Source organism: Sesamum indicum, linkage group LG2, assembly GCF_000512975.1.
Source record: "Sesamum indicum cultivar Zhongzhi No. 13 linkage group LG2, S_indicum_v1.0, whole genome shotgun sequence".
In the NCBI taxonomy this organism is placed as follows: Eukaryota; Viridiplantae; Streptophyta; class Magnoliopsida; order Lamiales; family Pedaliaceae; genus Sesamum; species Sesamum indicum.
Window position 1 is genome coordinate 5,273,717 of NC_026146.1, and position 16,996 is coordinate 5,290,712.

The window sequence follows — 16,996 nt, forward strand, 5'->3', positions numbered from 1 at the left end:
TATATATGATATTACAATAGATTTAGTGTTTGCCGCTTCTTGAAGCATGGTTTTCACCAAATACAGCAGCAGCATTGCGATAGGGTAACTCATGTAATAACAAGAGATGATGCTTTGAGAGACAACCTGAGGTCATTGTTTTGGACTCATTATTGCAGAGAAGAACATAATAATGGAACCCCATTGTTCAACTCCACCCAAAAGAAAAACAAGCCTTATGGCAAGTGGACTGGAGCAAGAAAAGGATCTTTGCTGAAAATTTGATCTTTCACTGATGTATACATGGGATCTATGTACAAGTTACAGCGTAGTCAAACCAAATCTCAACATACTCTCGACCACCACCAGTGCGCTTTCAGCTCGCCAGGGTGCTCAATTCGTTGCTTTTGTATTGAAATTTAGTAAATTTACATTTACCAGCAATGCTTGTTATCTTAAATGTTAGTATCGCAAAATTTTCCATCGATCCTATTTTGGACGGCTCTGACTGCAGCAACTCTTGCGGCTGTGGCAGCCCTGTTGGCAGCCACCACGGCCTTGTTCACCTGTTCATCCACCCGGCGAAGGTGGATCGCGTTTTCTGCTGTTTTTCTAGCGGCCTGCCGAAATTAATAGTTTAAGAAAAGTCAAACCAAAATGTTGATACAATATAGGGCTAATAAATTGTTCTGTGTATGATGAAACGCCAAAAGTTGTCACCTGAACGGCTCGAAGAACGGCATCGGTCAGAGGGGGAAGGCGAGTCCTGAGATTGCCACCATCCCATTCACCACATCTTGTCTCGCCATTTCGGAAAGTATACATGCCATACCCTTGCTTCCGCCCTTCATGCCATGATCCTTCATAATAATGACCATTGGCGAAGTGATAGACACCAAAACCGTGGATTTTATCTCCAAAATACTCCCCAGCGTATCGATCTCCATTCCTAGAATACAATCAAACTGCATCAGTATTTGCAAAGTTCCTTTTAATACAAAACAAAGAGATAGAGATCAATCAATTTGTTTACTTCAGGTAAGGATTTCCCAATTCTTCGATGACAAGACACCAACTCAATATTTGTGCATTTAATACCAACAATCTTAAGAGAAAACTAGATTGATCACAGAACAACCCAGTAGAAAAGGTTGAACGCAGAGTACAATATCTCGAATATCTTTTTCAAGAACAATCCTTTGAATAGCATTCAACAAACAATGTCAAACATAATTCAGAAATGCAAAAGAGAAACTTTTAATTACCACTTTCTGATCTTAGCAATCTCTTAAAATCATTTTTCATCAAGGAAGACAACATTAACAGAACTATCTGTTTGTTCCCACGAATTTTTGTAAGAAAAAAGAAAAAGTGACAAACAATTACAAAGCCCCAAATTCACATAAAGGAAACCGCCATCTTCAGTGAGCATATAGCTTTCGAGTGTAGAGAAAATTACACTTTAAACATTCAAACTGTCCTGCTATTATTTCGAGCTTATACTGCTCCATCAACAAGCTAAAAAACATAACACTAATTAACACAACAAATAACCACACAAATTCGCATCAGAATCCCATAATAGAACTCCCAAGATGTCTTGAAAAATTCAAACCACGCAAACTAATTAGAAAAACAAGAGTTAAAGAAAAATCAAAATGTTCACCTGAAATGGTAACATCCAAGGCCGTGTTTAACACCGCACTTGAACTCCCCAATGTAACAGCTCCCATCAGCGCAAGTCTGCACCCCAACACCGTGACTTTGACCATTACACCACTCTCCAGCATACGTATCCCCTGTATAGAACTTATACACTCCATATCCATGCCTCAGACCCTGCCTATACTGCCCTTTATATCTACTCCCTCTTGCCCAACTCTCAATCCCATAACCATCATACCTCCCATCAATCCAGTCCCCTTCATACCTTCCATTCACAAAGTAATTATACACTCCACTACCATTGCACTTTCCCTTGTGGAACTCACCTTCATAGAAATCACCATTGCTGTAAAACTCCACCCCTTCTCTTATAATCTTTTGAACACCATTCTCCTTCTTGCTTTGAGGTTTCGTTTCCAATTTGTTTAAATTAGACTCCCCTATGAACCATTGCACCGGTTTTGAATGGGTTTTGGAGGCAAAACAAGAAAGCCCGAGTCTTTTTGCATACTCATCACATAATTGCTTGCACAAGTTAAAATTTTTGTTCACGAAAGACTTGTTTCTGGAGACTAAGAATAGTAAAACCGCGATCAAGATTAAAGCTAAGAGTAAGTTTTCTGAGGTGGGAATGTCGTCCCTATTGAAAAAAGAGACAAAGGTGTACACAGAGAGCAAGAGGATGACGAGAACCGGTGCGAGAGGAGCTGAACCGGACCTAACTGGAGGTTTCGAGACGGGTTTGCTATGGGGCTTCTGCTCCTCGATATCAGTTTCCTGGTCAGGTGGGATCTCGCTCACAGAAGATAAGCTGTGGATTGATGATCGGATGGTGGGTGAAGAGCGGAGGAGTGAAGAGTTGGTCCTAGTAAGCTTCGCCTGGCTTTTCTGGCCGTCCATGTTAACATTTAGACTTTCGAGTTTCATTCTCAGCCGTCGATCTTTCCTCCTCCTACCAGTGGGACCACCTCCTGTACCTCGATATTCTTGTCATGTACTCCGATGCTGGTTTCATCTCCGGTGGTGCGCAGGATAAGCAGTGAAGCAAGTGCGCATTTTTAAAATTTTCAGAAGAGAAAACACTGTGTGTTGTGTGTGAGAGAGAAAGAAGAGAGAGAGGTGAGAGAGAAAGAAGAGAGAGCGAAGGTAGTTTTGGAATTGTTCGGAGTGGACCGAGTTTAATGTGGGGGATGTGAATTTATATGTTGGAAAAAGCGATGAGGTGGGCCCACCTGTACTTGATGTGATCCGTCGATGAAATATCTGAGGGCCGAAAATCGGTTCTCGTTCCTAGCCGTCGATGAGGAAGTTCCCGGTACTGACGGGAAGGTACTGTCATCGGATCTAGATTCGGCTTTCTGGGCCTTCTTACTTTTGATCTCAGGCCGGCACGTGCGACTGACATGGAATTTTCTTTTATATCATTTCTTTTCCTTTTATTTTTTTTTTGTACAATTTCTTTGAAAAACAAAATTAGAAGAAAAAAAAATCTCAACACTAATTGAATACAGTGAAGAAGCGTGAGTCGCATTTAATTTAATATTATGGTTCCATGATTAGAAAAGTAATGGTGGCTTGTTTGACACGATGTTACGACAAGTAAAGTCGTCATTTCTTTCTCTTTATAGTATTTAATAAAACTCATTTACATCTTCTGGTGAGATGGAAAATATTGATAACAACATTAAAGCTTATTTATTAATAAATCGAATTTATTACTATACAAATATTATTGTCCTAAATCATAAATGGATATTAATTTAATAATTGACAAATAAAATATTTATTTTTCCAGCTATGGTTATGAAAAAAAACATCATAATGGTGTTTGGTCCCATAGTTTATCCAATCATAAACAATGTATAATAATTATGAATATTTGGACAACTGAGATACTACCTGCCCCACAAATACTCAATTCCTATTTTATTATTTTCTGTATTGTTTTATTATAGTAATTATTGAAAACGCTAGTATATTTATTGTAGTAAAGCTTTTGATCAATAAGGGTCCATAGCTCAGTGGTAGAGCATTTGACTGCAGATCAAGAGGTCACCGGTTCGAACCCGGTTGGGCCCTGTTTTTTTCCCTTTCAGTAATGTTAAAATTGATAGTGGGCATAATGGGCCATAAATAAAAACTCCACTGATCTGGCCCATTTAGATAGCCCAAAATTTTGCGTTCTAGCTACATTTCAATAATTGGACCTAACTTGAGTGATAAAATTAAATCTGAAATTACCAATATGATAATTTCTTATTGCTACACTCTTTTGATTAAGTGTAAAGAATGTCACCAGTAGTAGTTTGCGGGATTATACAATCGCCTCAAGGTTTAAACATAAACAGCTAAAATACTGCTTACATCTGTCAAGGGAAATGGTTCTTTAACAGCTACTCTCACAGCTTCTTTAAAAGCTTCTCCTTCATTCTCTTCACAGCAGTTCGAAGAGTCTCTTCATCTTTACAGAAGGTAAACCTCACAAGATTCTTGCCCTCTTCTGGATTTAAGTAGAAGACGCTGGTCGGTATTGCAACGACCCCGACTTCCTTGATTAGGTACTCACAGAAGGCCACGTCATTTTCCAGCCCGAATGGGGTGTGATCCACCACCACAAAGTAGGTTCCACTCGATGGGTAGACTATGAATCCCACAGACTTCAAACCCTCTACCAGGATAGCCTTCTTTACCATGTAATCCCTTCTGAGTTCTTTGAAGTAAGAATCTGGAGCTCTTAGGGCTGTTGCAGCTGCATATTGCATTGGAGTCGACGTTGCAAAGGTAAGGAACGAATGTGCCTGTCTTATACCCCATGTCAAGTGTGCTGGAGCTATAGCCCAACCGATTTTCCAGCCCGTTAATGAGAATGTCTTCCCCAAAGAATTCAGAGTCACTGTCCGCTCATACATGCCAGGCAGTGATGCAATGGAGATGTGATCCATTTCAAAAGCTAACTTGTCATAAACTTCGTCAGAGAAAACCAGTACATCATTTGCGATGCACAGGGTAGAGATGACATTAAGTTCTTCCCGGGTGAACATCTTTCCAGTGGGGTTATGAGGAGTGTTCATCAAGATTGCACGTGTGTTTTTTGAGATGATAGATCTCAGCTCATCCAAGGGGACAGAAAATTCTGGGGGCCTCAATGTAACACACTTTACGCTAGCACCAGCCATTGAGAGGGTAGCTTCATAGGAATCATAGAATGGGGCAAAGAGGATAACTTCATCACCAGGATTTATTAAACCTAACATCGTTGCAGCAATGGCTTCAGTACATCCGGAGGTGATTGTGACTTCCTTCTCCGCATCAACAAGTAGTCCTGCAGTGTCTTTCTTGAATCGCTCGGCCACTGCTGAATTCAGCTCAGGAATTCCACATCCACGAGCATACTGATTGTTACCGTCTCTAATGGCCTGAATAGCTGCTTCTTTGACAAACTCTGGGCCGTCAAAATTGGGAAAGCCCTGGCCAAGATTAATAGCACCATGCTTGATAGCAAGGCTACTCATTTGTGTGAAAATAGTTGTCTTGAACTTCTCCAAGCGCCTTGCAACCTATAAACCAAGCCCAGAGGTACAAAAGACAGGAATCCATTTCAAGACATCATCATTTTGATCAATTTCTGGCTCTATTTGCAGCAACTAACGAAACCCTCGTCAATGAAATCACTCTTTTTATACAGAATAAGTTAAAGATACCCTATGTGTGTGCAATAATTCAACCACAGGGCACAGGTGAGTGCATAATTTCTTGACAAAACCATGAAACCTCCAACCAACAGATTGATAATCTAATACAGTCTCAAACTATTCCTCAATGAAAACAATCCAATTTAATCACTTAGAGCCACAAAATCTATACCATCAAACTCAAAATTTCAACAATCTGGGATCACTAGAAAATCCATAATCGAAACAGAAGCCGAATAATTAGCACAAATACTCAAAAGGGCTCACCCCAAATCAATCACAAAACAAGCCCGTCAAATCAAAGAGAGAGAGAGAGAAGAGACCTGCACAGGTTGAGGAGTGGCGTTCTGGGCTGAGCCATCGTGGGTTGGCGGGGCGGTGGATGCTGAAGAAGAAACCATGATAGATGCAAAACCTCACGCTGCAAATGGTGTTAATTTTAGCAGTATACTAGCAAAATCGCAGTAATTAAGGTATTCATTCCATGGTTTTGGAATGTGATACTTGGAATTATTTTACCCTTTAAAATTGTCCCCGTTTTTCTGGGATTTCAACAGTTCTTTCACGTGCCTAAGTTGACTGGCTAGCAACACAGGTCAGATTCGTCGGAATTTGGACCAAATAGTGTCTTTAAATCGGGCCGGAAAGTGTACGGTGGCAGATTTACATAGAAGTTTAAAGTGGGCTGTTAGAAGATTAAGTCCGGATATAATCACACAGGGCCAAAATTAGTGGGCACAGTTCATATTTCAAGCACACGTTGAGTTGGTCTCATGAAAGTAAAAATTCATGAAGTCAGTCTCGGAAGTGTTTAAATTTTAGGGTTTATACATAGACCCTTTTTAAAGTAGGAATGATTATGTTTACACCCTTGCATATATGATCTCTTCACAAAAATTATTTTTATTTTTGTTTGTATAATCATAAAAATTACTCATAATAATAAAGGAATAAGGGTAAATTGTCTACTGATGTTGACACTTTTGGGGTTATACACATTTAAAAAATATAGATGATTTGAATAAATAGGCCACAGGTTAAAGGGTATAAATATAATTATTTCTTAAAAATATGAAATTATACTTTTCTCAAAATATTTTTATAATTATACTTACACTTTGATAAAAAATTCTCTGTTCATACTAATTAGCGTTTGGACGAAAAATGTTGATGTCATAAAAAAAAGTTATATAATTCATTAATTTTACCCCACATTCAATATTCTTATAATAATTTTTTTATACTTGTACGGGATAAATAATATATATATATATATATATATATATATATAAGGTTAAATAGGTGTAATTGTACTAAAAATATATTTTCTGAACATTTTTTCAATTTGTGAATTATAATTTATTATAAATACATCCTTTTAATTATATATATATATATATATTACAATACCCGCTTAAAAATATAAAAATATTACTTGAGAAATGTAAAATGATGGGTAAAAGTAAAACTAGAAGTTTAGGTCATTTTTTTTAATTTGGAGACGTCATCATTTCGTGTCTATTAGAGTTTGAAATTCACTTTCATCTGAAAAAAATAGGTAAAGTATGAAGCCACTCCAAGTAGATGTTTAGTTCTGATAAATGTTCTTTGAGTTTTTAGAGAAATTCGAGCTACATAATAGGACAGATTTGGAAAGAGATCGCATTTTCCTCAAGATTCTTTCCTATCTTAATTAATGTCCCAATTTAGTTCTAATCAGGCTCGAAATCGTGGATCGCACCTCTGGGTCATTGCTACGTTTCGCTCCCGACCTCTGGGATTCTGTGGATGAAAGAAAATGTTATCTAGTTGGGTAAAGACCCGACGAAGATACTCCGATGCTCAAATTAGTATTGATTATATTGGAAAGTATCAGTTGCAGAAATGTGAAAATTACTCTCTATGAATGCGGAACTAAAAATTACCTTATTCCAAGAGTTTTTCTTCTTCTTATATTGAACGCCACCTATACGCTGACGTGTCCCCCCACGACCTCCATTTATGCCCCATGATTACGTGTAATGCGCTAAAAATCCGGTGTTATGGGCATTAACTATGCCATTAAATACCTAATCACTAGAGAGCCATGCACGAACACTCGGTCAAACCCCTTAGGTGCACAAAGTCACTTTTGCCTTTCTGCTGGGGGGTATATCCGTCTTTTTCTAAATTTTCCTCATCATTACTCCCCACTTCTTGAGTGACATCACTCTAGAAGTCGAAAGGCCCCTTCTGACTGTTGAGTTGATGATCTTGGAGCTTTATGAGCCCCACGTGTCGCTCATTGCATCTTACCTCGATCAATGCCCCTCAAAAGGACAGGTGTCTCCCGGGGATTGGGTAACGGTCAAATTTGAAACCGCCTTCCCTAATATATATATATGAGTCCATTTCAAAATATCCCCCTAGTTCCACAGATATCAGTCGAGGTCGCTGCTCTGAAGTGTTCGATCCCAAGTTACTCTCCTTCAACTTTTCGTCTATCGGATTTATTCCCAAGTACCATATCTTCTCCTAATACTTCTAATATAGGGTCTAACTTTGCTGCTGTTTCTTCCTCCGCCTCCTCTGATATACTTCTCAGAGATTTAGTACCCCCCAGGCGTAGGTCTCGTCCCAATAATCAAGTAGATAGGTCTAACTCCAATGAAGCTCATACCTACGAGAATTTCCAGTCTATATTGCAGCGTAATCCTTGGATGGGTATAGTTAGTACTGTAAGGTTACAAATTCAAAGTATAAAGGATAAGTTTTTCATCCCTACTAACTACGAAATAGTCATATCCCGATCCTTCGACCGTATGCATCAGCCCCCGCCTGGTTTTTGCTCATTCTCACTACAACACTTTGAGGCAGGATTACGTTTTCCCTTAGCCCCTTGTGTAGCCCAAATCTTGCGTCGCCTAAACTTTTGATCGTTATATTCATTTACGACCTCCACGAGATCCGGGGACGCAGGTTTTTTTTCTATCTAACAACCCGTAAAGAATGTAGGTTTCTCGACCCCCTCACTTCCAATGTAGGTCCTTGGAAGAAAAAAATTATCTTTGTTAGACCCCCTCCCGGTCGCGAATGGCCTTTCTCTCTTGACTGGAAGGTAGACAAGCCAAAGCCCGTTACGGAAGGAGGGGGCTTAGATGGGGATCAGATAAGCAGCCTTACCTCCTATCGATATGACCCGAAGAAGATTTTAGTAGAAAGGATTCTCTGGCTCGCTCACTTAACTCCTGCTCCCCTCCAGGTGGAGGGTACCTTAGGTGATACAATTTCCTTTACCCTTATCCTCTTTTATGATAACACCTTAACTAAATCTTTTTCTTCATGCAGTGACTATGGTGAGCCAGGCTCGCATTAACCAGCGCATCAGGGCGGCTCAGGCTCGAGCTGCGGCCCAGCTTGCTCAACCCTCAACAGGTTCTACTCAACCAACTCCAGCTGCTTCCTCAACACCAGAGGCCAATCTTCCTCTAGGCCCTATAACTATCGAGGTTGGTAGCGAAGAAACTCGATCACTTGGCCCCCCTAGCCAGCATCAAACCATAATTCCCCCAAGTAGTGTGAGGTCGCGAGATCGCCCTTTGAATGAAGGAGACCTTGCCGAAACCTCGAGGAAACGAAAATCTCGTGGTAAGTCCCCTCTTTTACCCAACTGGACTGTGGCGCGATCTCGATCTGGTGAGGAGGAACTATACTCCGAAGAGGCTAGGTTGGAGGAAGAGAGGAACATGGACGTGTTGCACGGGGTTACTGAATGCTGGAGGACTGCTAGATTAGATCTCCGAAGCCCAGAGCATCCCGTAGCTCGCTTGGAGGGTGATAGATGGATTCCGAATTGGCAAATCTCTCCTCGAAGTTCTGTTTTCAAGACCCGATAGGGTCAAGACTCCTGGGAGCTATATGATGCCAGTTGCCTTCCTTGTGATCAAGCTGCCCTTTTGCAAACTTCATTTACTCAAATGGAAGAGCATTGTGCTCACTCTTTAGTTCAGGTACTCTTCCTTCGTTCTTCTCTTTTTACTTAAACTTTGCTGATGCCGATTTTCCTTTTCTTTTTCTCTTCTTTTTAGGCGGCCAACTTTGTTCGGGGTTTAACTTTAAAATGTGCTGGCTTTCGGCAAAACCATCTCATAGTCGATCGTGCAAACCGGGAGTTGAGGACCAAGCTTACTGAATTTTCTGCTAAGGAAGAAGAGTGGTCGAGGTTGAGATCGTCAATGGAGGCCCGTATCAAGGAGCTGGAAAACCAAATGGCCTCCAAAGTATCTAAAGCCACTGCTGCGGGGGAAAAGAAAGGATTTGAAGCAGGTCATGCAGCGGGAAACAATGCAGGTACCATTGAAGGACGCGAGGCCTTTTTAAAGTCAGAGGAGTTCGCGCATCAAGTTCGTGAAATCCGCCTTAATGGCGCCCAAGACTTTTTAAAAGCCCCTACCTTCGACTCGGCCGTTGAGATTAAGGCGGTAGACTACCTGATGCAAGGCTTCGATCGCTGCAAGTCCCAAGCCACTCTTCTCAATGGATTTGCTTCTGATTTTGATGTTTCCCGCCTCAACCCCAGCCTCGATGCCAATCTTCAACCCTTCCCGGATGAAGACACTCCCCCTGCGACTGATGATGAGTTTGCTGTCCTACTTGAAGAAATTGAGAATATGTAGTCTCTCTTCAATTCCTCCAATGACTTTATTTTTAGGATCTTGTAATTTGTTCAACTTTCCTTGGAACTAATTAACTGGTAACGTTGTGATCGTGATGGATGATCTTTCACAGATCCAATCTATTTCTGCAGATATATTTTGCTTATATAAAACATAATAGAATTTTCGCAGAAATTCCAAAGAACATGGAATATGAATAATCTTTCACAGATTATAGTTTTATTCGCCTTTTTTCAGGCCATAATTCAGCCTTTCACAGGTTACAGTTTTCCCTTAATCCTTCTCAGATTTTCGATGTACTTCCGTCCATCTCACACTAAGACTTACCCATCCTCGTCAGATTGCAACTTATTCCAATCTTTTTCAGATTTTACATTTATAATCTTTCACAGATTATTCTCTCCCCATAGCTAATTTTAATCAGTAACGAATATCTTTCAACTAGCCTTTCTCAGGCAACGATCTAAATATAGAGCCTATGTTTGTTTTTGTGTTTTGGCCCATCTTAGAGATGGGCCAAAACACAAAATGGTGTTTGTATATATAACTTGCACACCTTCACTAGGTGTACAAGTTATATTATTTTTTTTTAATTTTTTTCTCTCTCCTCTCTTTTCTCTCTCTTTCTTGTCGTCTTTCTTCTCTTCTTCTTTTCTCCCTCTTTTCTCTGCAGCCTTGTCTCTTCTCTCTTTCTTTTCTTTTTTCTTCTTTCTTCTTTCTTCTCTCTTTCCTTTTCTTCTTTCTTCTTTCTTCTCTCTTTCCTTTTCTTCTTCTCCTTTTCTTCTTCATTTTTGTTTTTCTGGTCGCGTTTCTTTTCCTTATTTTCTTTCTTTTTCTTTTTTTTTTGAACACCAATTCAATCGTCTTTTATTTCATCAAACGGAGACCTCTGCCCTCACAGTCACTTGTTTCAGAAATAAAAGTACCTCAGAAATACACAATCGGAAATTGATTACAGAAGGTAATGTGATTTTTATAGTTGCATTACAAAACTTATTACAAACTAATAATCCTTGTTCCCAAAGTTCTTGCACCAGATCTGGGAGGGAATTGGATGAACTGGAAGATGTGGACGTTGCTCAAGCTCGGCAAATTTCATGGCGATGGGAATGCAGATGAAAACGATGCCAGCCATGGCGAATGCGGTATTGCGCTTCCAGTGCTTGGTCAGACGGTAGGGTCAACTGCACTGTTAATCTTTCTTTAAATTTAGGATTTTTCTTTTTTATTATGAACTATTTGTATCAATGTATTTCTGTTGCTGAACAATATGTGGGTTATTGAGAAGAATTATCACTGATTTGTATATTGAAATTCTTTTTTACATATTTTAAGAAATTGATTTGGGTAAGTTGTAGTATATAGTGTCGGTGCACTATACATACCTGTTTCGTTGCAGTGTGATGAGTATTTATTGCAATAAGTATTGAAGTATATATCAATTGTGACTATACACTGCAATTGTGACGATGCACTTGCAGAGACACAAATGGGTCATTGGGCACGTGCATTACGAAGATATTTTCGATATCCCTACACACGAGAGCAAGTCCGTGCTAAGTTCTACGAGTTTAAAAATCAATTTCGCCAGTTTCACGGCATCACTCAGCTAACAGGGTTTTTTATGATATTGAAACATTTGTTATGGTGTTTCCCTCCGAGGTACGACCACACGCGTCACGGGTACGTCATGTTATTGCAAATGTAATGAAATCCATTTAACAATTGTCATTTCAAATTACATACATTATTTCGCAACGCACAAACACCTTTCAATTGACCCTTTTGCAGCACTTTCCATTGGCTAGACGGTACTATCATTATCCAGAGCCACATTATCCCAGTATGCTAGAGGTTTGGGGCCTATTGATGTTGCCAGATGTTCCTACTGAGGCCCACAGCGATGCACCGGACAGCGAGAGCAGTCACACTGTGCGTATTTCGGTGAGAGGGCTAGCATGCGCCAATTGTCATATCGGATTCTACTGCCCCATCGGCACAGACGCATACACACATTGCCTGTTGGGATGCAGTGGAACATGTAGCTCGTGGCGATGTTGCCCCACCGGTGCCACACAGTACCCAGATAGCCGCACGACACAGTCTTGCCATGGGTTTAGAAGTGGGGGAAATTGGATCGTGGACTGATTATATTCGTCGATTTGGTGTGCAGCAGGATTGGGGTGCCCAGTCGTACAGTGAGGGCGACAGCACAGCACGCTCACGCCGACCACAGGGACTTCCACCATGGCGGCGTGACGGTCCTTAGAATTACAATGGCCGAATATGAAAACTCTACGTCAAATGTTGATTTAATTAGTAAAGCTGGAACAAGTACTCGAGCAGTTTGTCATTGTCAAATGCATTCGTTTCTTATATGTCGTGGCGATGTGTTTTAAGATTTTAACAATTCCCTAAAAATATGACAGCTTTATATGGTACAAGTAAAATATTTCCTCTATTCTGTTTTTAACTAATCAATACTAATTCACTGACCTTTAATTATTTATGTATTTTTTACTCAACACATCGTTCTTTACATGACAAACAATATTTGTAAAAAAAATTTCAAAAATATTGGGCAATATATCATTACTGCATGCGTAAAGCAAAGTGGCTATTGTTCGATTTATCAAGCAATTATTTTCACCACGAATATAAACGGCCATGAAATAATTTTCACCGCACCGATTTAATCTAAACAAATCTATTCAACACCAAAGCAACTGAGATTTAATTGTTTTTTTTTAAATTATTTTCAGTATATGTTTAAAAAATTATTTAATATATAATATATGTGAAATGTAAGCAATAATTACTATTAAAAAATAATTATTAACTTATGAAATTATTGATATTAAAGATATTTTTCAATGCTACTTAGTTAAGAAATATAAAACTTTTCTACCTAACGAAAAATAATGCTACTTAGTTAAGAAATATAAAACTTTTCTACCTAACGAAAAATACTGTAGTAGTTTCGTACACTACTAACAATATATCAGTACTATATCTAATTCGTAGTTTTATTACTTCAATTATCTAATAAAATTTATCTGTTCGCATGTGAAATTTTAGCGAATTTATTTTCAACACGTTATATAGAGCATTTTAACGCTTGATTAAAAAAAAATTTCAACTTAGACCATTTAAATATTTTATACTTATAATTTTTCCTATTTCAATGAAATATTTAAGAAATTTGAAATTTGAGGACAATATACCAATAATACATACGTAATTCTAAATTTTTTATTTAAATTTAATATATTATATTTTTTTATTCCAAATATAAAGTCTAACAAAACCATTTAAGAGACAATACTACAATGTATTCAATCATGCATTTAAATTATAAATATTGTTTAAAATATAAAAATAAATGCCTCAATAAAAAAAATTATTTAACATAAATATATATATTATACTTCACTAACAAACAAAATACTATATACATATATATATATATATATATATTACTAAATATATATATATTAAAAGACATGATTTGACAATGAACAGTAACTCCTGTCTCCCAAATCCCAACATCAAACCTACACCACTTATTTTATACTATTTTATATTATATCAAAACACAAATCCAAACATACAATTTATCTCAAAACACATACTAACTTATTTCTATTTTTCTCTCTCTATCTCAAAAATACCAAAACAAAATCACCCAAAACATTAATCCAAACATTACGAGAATCTCCTAAGATTTCGTATATTCCAAGGTCGTGGTAATTCCTTGCCTTGAATATCTTGCAGTTTGTATGCTCCCTTCCCCACGATCTCGACCACTTTGAATGGTCCCTCCTAATTGGGGTCGAGTTTACCTACGTGTCTGGAGACTTCCACCTTTTTCAACACAAGGTCGCCTACTTGAAGCGATCTACACTTTAAGTTCTTATTGTAATTCCGCAATATTAAACTTTTGTGATGCATCATCCTTATTTGTGCCGCATCTCTTCTCTCCTCCACAGTGTCGAGGTCGAACGCCCTCTGCTCTCGATTGTTTGTGGGGTTGAAACTCGTAATCCTCAATGATTCTTCTCCTATTTCTGTAGGAATCACAGCTTCAGAGCCATAAACTAAAGAAAAGGGGGTTTCACCTATAGCTGACCTCGGGGTCGTTTTGTATGCCCACAAAACTCCTGACAATTCCTCAGCCCAATCTTTTTCGAGCTTATCCTAGACTTCAGGTGCTGCAAGATAATTCGATTTGTTACCTCTGTTTGTCCATTCGCCTGGGGATGTCCCACAACGGTGAAGTTCTGCTGTACCTTCAATTCCTGAAGCCAAGAAGTTATCTGTCTATCCTGAAACTGCGTCCCATTGTCAGATATCAAAATTCTAGGAATGCCAAATCTGCAAACTATGTTTTTCCAGATGAAATTTATAACTTCTCTCTCCGAAATCTTGGACACTGCCTCTGCCTCAACCCACTTAGAAAAATATTCTACAGCTACTATAACAAACTTCTTTTGAGCTCGGGCAAGCGGAAATGGCCCTAATACATCTATGCCCCACTGGTCAAAAGGGCATGTGATCGAGATGGAGGTCATAGGTACCGCTGGGATATGTGTCTGAGAAGCATACCTTTGACATTTCTCGCATCTTTGCACAAATTCCTTGGTATCTTTCCTTAGTGTTGGCCAAAAATATCCTTGCCGTGTTACTTTCTGAGCCAACGACCTAGCCCCGGAGTGGTTCCTGCAGCTACCTTCATGAATTTCTCTTAAAACGTATTCTGCTTGCGAATCATTTAAACACTTAAGTAGAGGTCCTTCCACTGTTCTTTTGTATAGCTGCGACCCAATCAGCGCAAATCTCGGTGCTTTAAATTTTATCCGACGAGCACATGTAGCATCGGTTGGTAAGGTCCCCTCTGTGAGATATGTTGCGATCTCATCTATCCACTGACATTTCCTGCTTACCGTGTTGGTCTCCGATATGTTTGAGATCGCTGCATGCTCTCTTATCATCACCGTTACTTTCCTATCCTTAATCCCTGTTAATGAAGCCCCGAACTTTGATAAAGCATCTGTCCTTCCATTTTCTTCTCTTGGGATTTGTCGCACAGAACACCTGGCAAATTTCTGCATCAGATCTTTCGTTTTCTTAAGGTATGCCCCCATCGATTTTTCTCTGGTTTCATACGTTCCCTCTATTTGCATTGCAACCAGCTGGGAATCCGTGAAGACCTCCAAGATCTGCGCTCCGGCCTCCAACGCTAACTCCAAACCCAAAATTAAGGCCTCGTATTTAGCCTTGTTATTTATAGTGAGAAAAGATAATCGAACTGCGACCTCCATTTCGATGCCTCCTGGTCGTTCAATCAGTATCCCTGCCCCTCCATTGTTGATAATAGAAGATCCATCAACATGCAACATCCACATCTCCAAGTTTTCCGAGGTACTCGAAGTCTCTACCATAAAATCAACTAGAATTTGAGCTTTTTTCGCTGTTCGACTTTGATAACTGATGTTGAACTCCCCCAGTTCTACTGCCCATTTTATCATTCTACCTGAAACTTCCGGTCACGATAGGATGCTTCGAGGGGGTGGTTTGTCATTACCACTATTCTATGCGACTGAAAGTAGGGTCGCAACTTCCTAGCGGTAACGACCACGGCTAATGCCAACTTTTCGATCTCAGTATATCTTGTCTCTGCTCCTTGCAACATTCTGCTCACGTAATATACCGGATTCTGAATTCTATTCTCTTCTTTTATCAACACAGAGCTTACAACGTTGTTTGAGATCGCCAAAATAGAGGTATAACGTGTCCCCTTCCTTTGGATTTGCTAGAAGGGGTGGAGACCTCAAATAATTTTTGAACTCTTGGAAGGCTCGTTCACATTCCTCAGTCCACTCAAACTCCTTAACTTTCCTCAATATTTTAAAGAAATGTAAATTGCGATCAGCTGATCTAGAAATAAAACGATTAAGGGAAGCGATTCTACCTGTCAACTTCTGGACTTCTTTGAGAGATGTGAGCGACCTTAGCTTCAGAATGGCCTCTATCTTCTTCGGATTGGCCTCAATTCCCCTTTCGCTGACCATATAACCCAAGAATTTTCCTCCAGTCACACCAAACGTACATTTACTCGGATTAAGCTTCATTCCATACTCCTTCATGATCGCAAAAGCTTCCTTCAAGTGTTCCAAGTGGTCATCCCGCTTTTGACTCTTAACCAGCATGTCATCCACGTACACCTCCATGGTCTTTCCAATTTGTTGAGCAAACATTTTATTCACTAACCTCTGATAGGCCGCCCCTGCATTTTTTAACCTAATTGTAATAGAAAATACCTCAATCAGTCACAAAGGATGTTTTTACACGATCTTCTGCTGCCATATAAATTTGGTAATATCATTGATATGCGTCCATCATAGAAAAAACTTCATGTCCCGCAGTAGAATCCACCAAAACGTCAATCCTTGGCAATGGATAGGGATCCTTTGGGCACCCCTTATTTAAATCTGTGAAGTCGGTACACATTCTCTATTTGCCCGTTGCTTTTGGGACCAACACTACATTGGCTAGCCAATCCGTATACTGAACCTCCGACACGTACCCTGCTCTTAATAGCTTATTCACCTCTTCCTCAATGATGCTGTTTTTCTCCCCTCCAAAAGTTCATTTCTTCTGTTGAACAGGTCGAACTGATGGGTCAACATTCAACCTATGTACTATCGCTTCCGGATTTATGCCTTTGAAGTCCGACGGGTCCCAAGCAAACATATCAACATTATTCCTCAAGAAAGCGATCATAACTCCTTCGAGCTTCTCCAAGTTGGCGCCTATTTTTGTTATCTTTGAACAGTCTCCTGGTATCAATTCAATCTTCTTATGCCCGACAGGCTCTATCTATCCAGCCTTTAATGCTAGCCATTCTACCTTATTCGCCTCTTGCATTTTCCTTTTTTCCTTCTTTTCGCCCTTTCCCAGGGAGAAATTGTAGCATCGCTTCGCTTCAACTTGATCGCACACGAC

General features: G+C 39.4%; 3 protein-coding genes and 1 non-coding gene across 4 annotated transcripts; 1 reads left to right on the top strand and 3 right to left on the bottom strand.

Moving 5' to 3' along the window:
• On the bottom strand, positions 114-2,808 carry LOC105155384 (MORN repeat-containing protein 1). Its single transcript, XM_011071257.2, has 3 exons — positions 1,646-2,808; positions 700-928; positions 114-599 (listed from the first exon to the last, which is right to left on the bottom strand). The coding sequence occupies exons 1-3, from the start codon at positions 2,569-2,571 to the stop codon at positions 435-437; spliced, it is 1,320 nt and encodes a 439-aa protein (XP_011069559.1). The 5' UTR covers positions 2,572-2,808; the 3' UTR covers positions 114-434.
• Positions 3,652-3,723, top strand: TRNAC-GCA. The gene has a single exon. It is a non-coding gene; the product is annotated as a tRNA-Cys (tRNA).
• Positions 3,862-5,974, bottom strand: LOC105155385 (probable N-succinyldiaminopimelate aminotransferase DapC). The gene is made up of 2 exons (XM_011071258.2): positions 5,660-5,974; positions 3,862-5,201 (listed from the first exon to the last, which is right to left on the bottom strand). Exons 1-2 carry the CDS (start codon positions 5,735-5,737, stop codon positions 4,044-4,046), a joined length of 1,236 nt encoding a protein of 411 aa, XP_011069560.1. The 5' UTR covers positions 5,738-5,974; the 3' UTR covers positions 3,862-4,043.
• Positions 14,110-15,519, bottom strand: LOC105155457. Its single transcript, XM_011071332.1, has one exon. The coding sequence runs from the start codon at positions 15,517-15,519 to the stop codon at positions 14,110-14,112; it is 1,410 nt and encodes a 469-aa protein (XP_011069634.1).

Coding starts and splice junctions, on each gene's coding strand:
- LOC105155457 (XM_011071332.1), bottom strand. CDS start 15,519: ATGATAAAATGGGCAGTAGAACTGGGGGAGTTCAACATCAGTTATCAA.
- LOC105155384 (XM_011071257.2), bottom strand. CDS start 2,571: ATGAAACTCGAAAGTCTAAATGTTAACATGGACGGCCAGAAAAGCCAG. Junction 929..1,645: donor CTTGGATGTTACCATTTCAG/GTGAACATTTTG, acceptor ATTGTATTCTAG/GAATGGAGATCGATACGCTG. Junction 600..699: donor CCGTTCTTCGAGCCGTTCAG/GTGACAACTTTT, acceptor TAATTTCGGCAG/GCCGCTAGAAAAACAGCAGA.
- LOC105155385 (XM_011071258.2), bottom strand. CDS start 5,737: ATGGTTTCTTCTTCAGCATCCACCGCCCCGCCAACCCACGATGGCTCA. Junction 5,202..5,659: donor CCACTCCTCAACCTGTGCAG/GTCTCTTCTCTC, acceptor CTTGGTTTATAG/GTTGCAAGGCGCTTGGAGAA.